Source organism: Chenopodium quinoa, unplaced genomic scaffold, assembly GCF_001683475.1.
Source record: "Chenopodium quinoa cultivar QQ74 unplaced genomic scaffold, ASM168347v1, whole genome shotgun sequence".
NCBI lineage: Eukaryota > Viridiplantae > Streptophyta > Magnoliopsida > Caryophyllales > Amaranthaceae > Chenopodium > Chenopodium quinoa.
In genome coordinates, this window is record NW_018744996.1 from 2,953,987 (window position 1) to 2,957,660 (window position 3,674).

A 3,674-nucleotide genomic window follows, 5' to 3' on the forward strand; every position below is an offset into this window, starting at 1 on the left:
AAATCCTTCATCTGAAAAGATGAGGATAAGAATTCCTTGGTCAATTCTACTTGTTGTAGACTTGTACCAAAAATAAGCATATCATCAACATATAGACAAATAATGACACCATGACCTTTGTCATCAAATTTGCTATATATACACTTATCAGCTTGATTCACCTTGAATCCAAAAGACAAAATTGTGTCATCAAATTTTCGATGCCACTGTTTTGGTGCTTGTTTAAGTCCATACAATGACTTAACCAATTTACACACCTTATCTTCCTGTCCTTCCAAAACAAACCCTTCGGGTTGTTTCATGTACACTTCTTCCTCTAGATCTCCATAAAGGAATGCCGTTTTGACATCCATTTGATGGATTACTAAATCATATACCGAAGCCATTGCAATTAACAACCTTATCGAGGTTATTATTGCAACCGGTGCATAGGTGTCAAAATAATCAACACCATGCTTTTGCCTAAAGCCTTGGATAACCAATCTGGCTTTAAATTTCACTATGGAGCCATCCGGTCTCCTTTTCCTAGTGAAAATCCACTTGCAACCAAGTGGTTTGCAACTGGAAGGTAAATCCTCTAAGACCCAAGTGTTATTTCCCATGATGGAATCCATCTCATCATTTATAGCCTCTTTCCAAAATGCACTATCTTGGGAAGAAATTGCTTCACTATAAGTTTTTGGGTCACTATCCACATTGAAGCAATATGGAGTAGTTGAACTAAGGACATCCCTAGATCCTTCAACCAAATAAATTATGAAGTCATCTAAGGGATTCCTAATTTTCCTTTCTCTTTTACTTCTTTTAACATGAGGAATCTCATCCTCATTATTAGATGAACCTTCATGAGAAACATGTTGATCATCATAATCAACAATTTCCTTTCCTTTGGTACTAACTTGTAGATCCTTTGGTCTACTCATTGATGAAAATCGATTTTCATCAAATATTGCATCTCTTGACTCAATTATCGAATGTTTCGAAATAAGTCACTTTGTTCTATCACATAGAACCTATAGGTTTTGCTATGCTCAGCATAACCTATAAAAATGCATTCCAAGCCCCTTTCACCGAGCTTTCTCTTTTTGTTGCCGGGCACTCTTACAACTGCCCTACAACCCCAAACTTTTAGATATTTCAAGTTTGGTTTCCTTTTGTACCAAAGTTCATAAGGAGTGGAATCCTTTCCCTTAGTGGGAACACGGTTAAGTATGTGACAAGCCGTCAACATAGCTTCACCCCAAAATCCCTCACTCAGACCGGAGTAAGATAGCATGGAATTAACCATTTCTTGAAGAGTTCTGTTCTTCCTTTCAGCTACACCATTTGATTGTGGTGCATAACCAGCTGTAGTCTCATGAATAATACCCAAAGATTGGAAATATGCCGGATCATAATACTCTCCTCCCTTATCTGTTCTCAATCTCTTAACAAAAAATTCTACTTGCACTTCTACCTCTTTCTTATAAATATCAAATTTAACCAAGGCTTCATCTTTGGAATATAAAAGATACACATAGCAAAATCTTGAAAAATCATCAATAAACGTAACTATGTATCTTTTATTTCCCAAAGAAGGTGTACTATAAAAGTCACACAAATCACTATGAACCAATTCTAAGATCTTAGAACATCTTTCAACTTTCTTGAAAGGAGTTCTGGTGATCTTATTAAGCATGCAAGTAGGACATTTATCAAGAGCAATATCACATGGAGGAATAAGTTCTAGTTTAGACATGAAAGACAACTTATTGTAATTGACATGACCTAATCTAGAATGCCATAAAGAAAATAACTTCATACTATTGTCATTACCAACATTAAAACAAACATCATCCAACATTACAGACCTCTCTCTTAAAGAGAGTTGAAACAATCCATGAGACAAATAACAACGTCCAACAAAAGTGCTACCCTTAGTTATAATACATCTATCTGCTTCAAAAACTAGTCTAAATCCAAGTCTATTCAGGGTTGGGCCTGATACAAGATTTCTAGAAATACTAGGAGCATATAATACATCCCTAAGGATGATACTATTGCCCGAACTAAACATCAGCTCAACTTGTCCTCTTCCTTGGACCATGATGGTAGAGTTGTTTCCCATAAAGAGCTCTTCTCCATCACCAACCTTGTGAAAGGTTTTGAACCAATGCTTCACCTTGCATACATGCCTTGAAGCCCCCGAATCCATCCACCAAGAGTCATCATCCTACACCATAAAAATGTTAGGATCCGTTGCATTTAAATCCATACCGGAATTAAATTCAACCTCATGTAATAAATTACCTTTGGTGGGTTGGTCCTTGCTTTTAAAAGCTTGACCATCCTTGGATTTCTCCATTTTCTTCTTGAAAATGTAGCAGTCCTTCTTGCGGTGTCCAGTCTTACCGCATTCCCAACAAGCATTCTTGTTGTTGTCCTTTTGTTTCTTGGACATGCCCTTAGAGGAATTGAACTTCTTCCTCTTACCACTAGTTGAAGCACTAGATTTGCCTTCCTCCACCATATTAATGGTGGATGAGCTAGGATTTCCATCCTTAGCCTTCTCCATGGCCCTTATCCCCTCTTCAATTTGAAGATGGGTAGCCAAATTGGACAAATATATGTCCTCCTTTTTGTGTTTTAAGTCATGCTTAACATCTTTCCAACTATTGGGCAGCTTATCAATAATACTCGAAACAACAAACAATTCATCAACATTGATACCATGTTGTTTCAAGTTACTATAAATACGTTGTATCTCATGAAATTGGTCCATAATCAATCTACCTTCAACAAACTTAAAGTCATTAAAATTACTTACTAGGAATTTCTTGCTAGAAGCATCCTCCGCCATATACTTGCTTTCTAACGATTCCCATAGCTCTTTAGCAGACTCGACATGTTGATATACATCAAACAAATCATCCTCCATCCCATTGAGAATGTGACCCCGACATATAAAGTCATCATTATCCCACTTCGATTTCTCACGCACATCCTCCATGGTTTCATTCTCATGTTCTAATGGCCTAGGAGTACTAATCACATAGGCAACCTTCAACGATGTAAGAAGAAAATACATCTTCTTCTTCCATCGTCGAAATTCCACACCGTCAAACTTCTTGAGTTTGACAAAGTTTGTGGTAAGATCTTTCACACTAGACATGTTGTGTTAATTAACGCTTTAGATTGTTATATCAATATAGTGCTAGAACAAATTCTAACCCTAGAATTTGATAAAACAGAAAATTATAAAGAAGAATAATACAAAATACACTTCCAACCAAACACCAACAAGTTTAGAAAATACTAAATACAGAAAATCAATCTAAACTATAAGTATGAAAGACTATACTTGCCTCATTCCAAGCCAAAAGAACAACCAAGATCATGAGAATACCATGGACCACGTGAGTCTTCGATTCTTGATACTCGTCTAAGGCGTGAGAACACTTTCCTAAAGCGTTAATCTCCCCCACAAAGGTGCTTGGGTTAAACTAGAAACACGCTTTGAGATACAATAGACGAACACTACACACTAAGCACTTAGATGTGTAGAAAGATGATCAAATTCTCAAACAATAAACTTAGAAGATGAAGAATTAATGAAGAGATTGCAAGTTTCTTCAATAAAGGAGTAGAGAGGACAATTTCAGAGAGGAAGGTTTTTTCTGTTCGTCTCAAAAAAA

The 3,674-nt window shown here is 36.5% G+C and overlaps 1 protein-coding gene across 1 annotated transcript; it reads right to left on the reverse strand.

Annotated features, from left to right (window-relative positions):
* Nucleotides 1-2,312: 2,312 nt before the first annotated feature.
* LOC110707191 lies at nt 2,313-3,151 on the reverse strand. The gene is made up of 2 exons (XM_021885197.1): nt 2,392-3,151; nt 2,313-2,350 (listed from the first exon to the last, which is right to left on the reverse strand). Exons 1-2 carry the CDS (start codon nt 3,149-3,151, stop codon nt 2,313-2,315), a joined length of 798 nt encoding a protein of 265 aa, XP_021740889.1.
* Nucleotides 3,152-3,674: the final 523 nt, after the last annotated feature.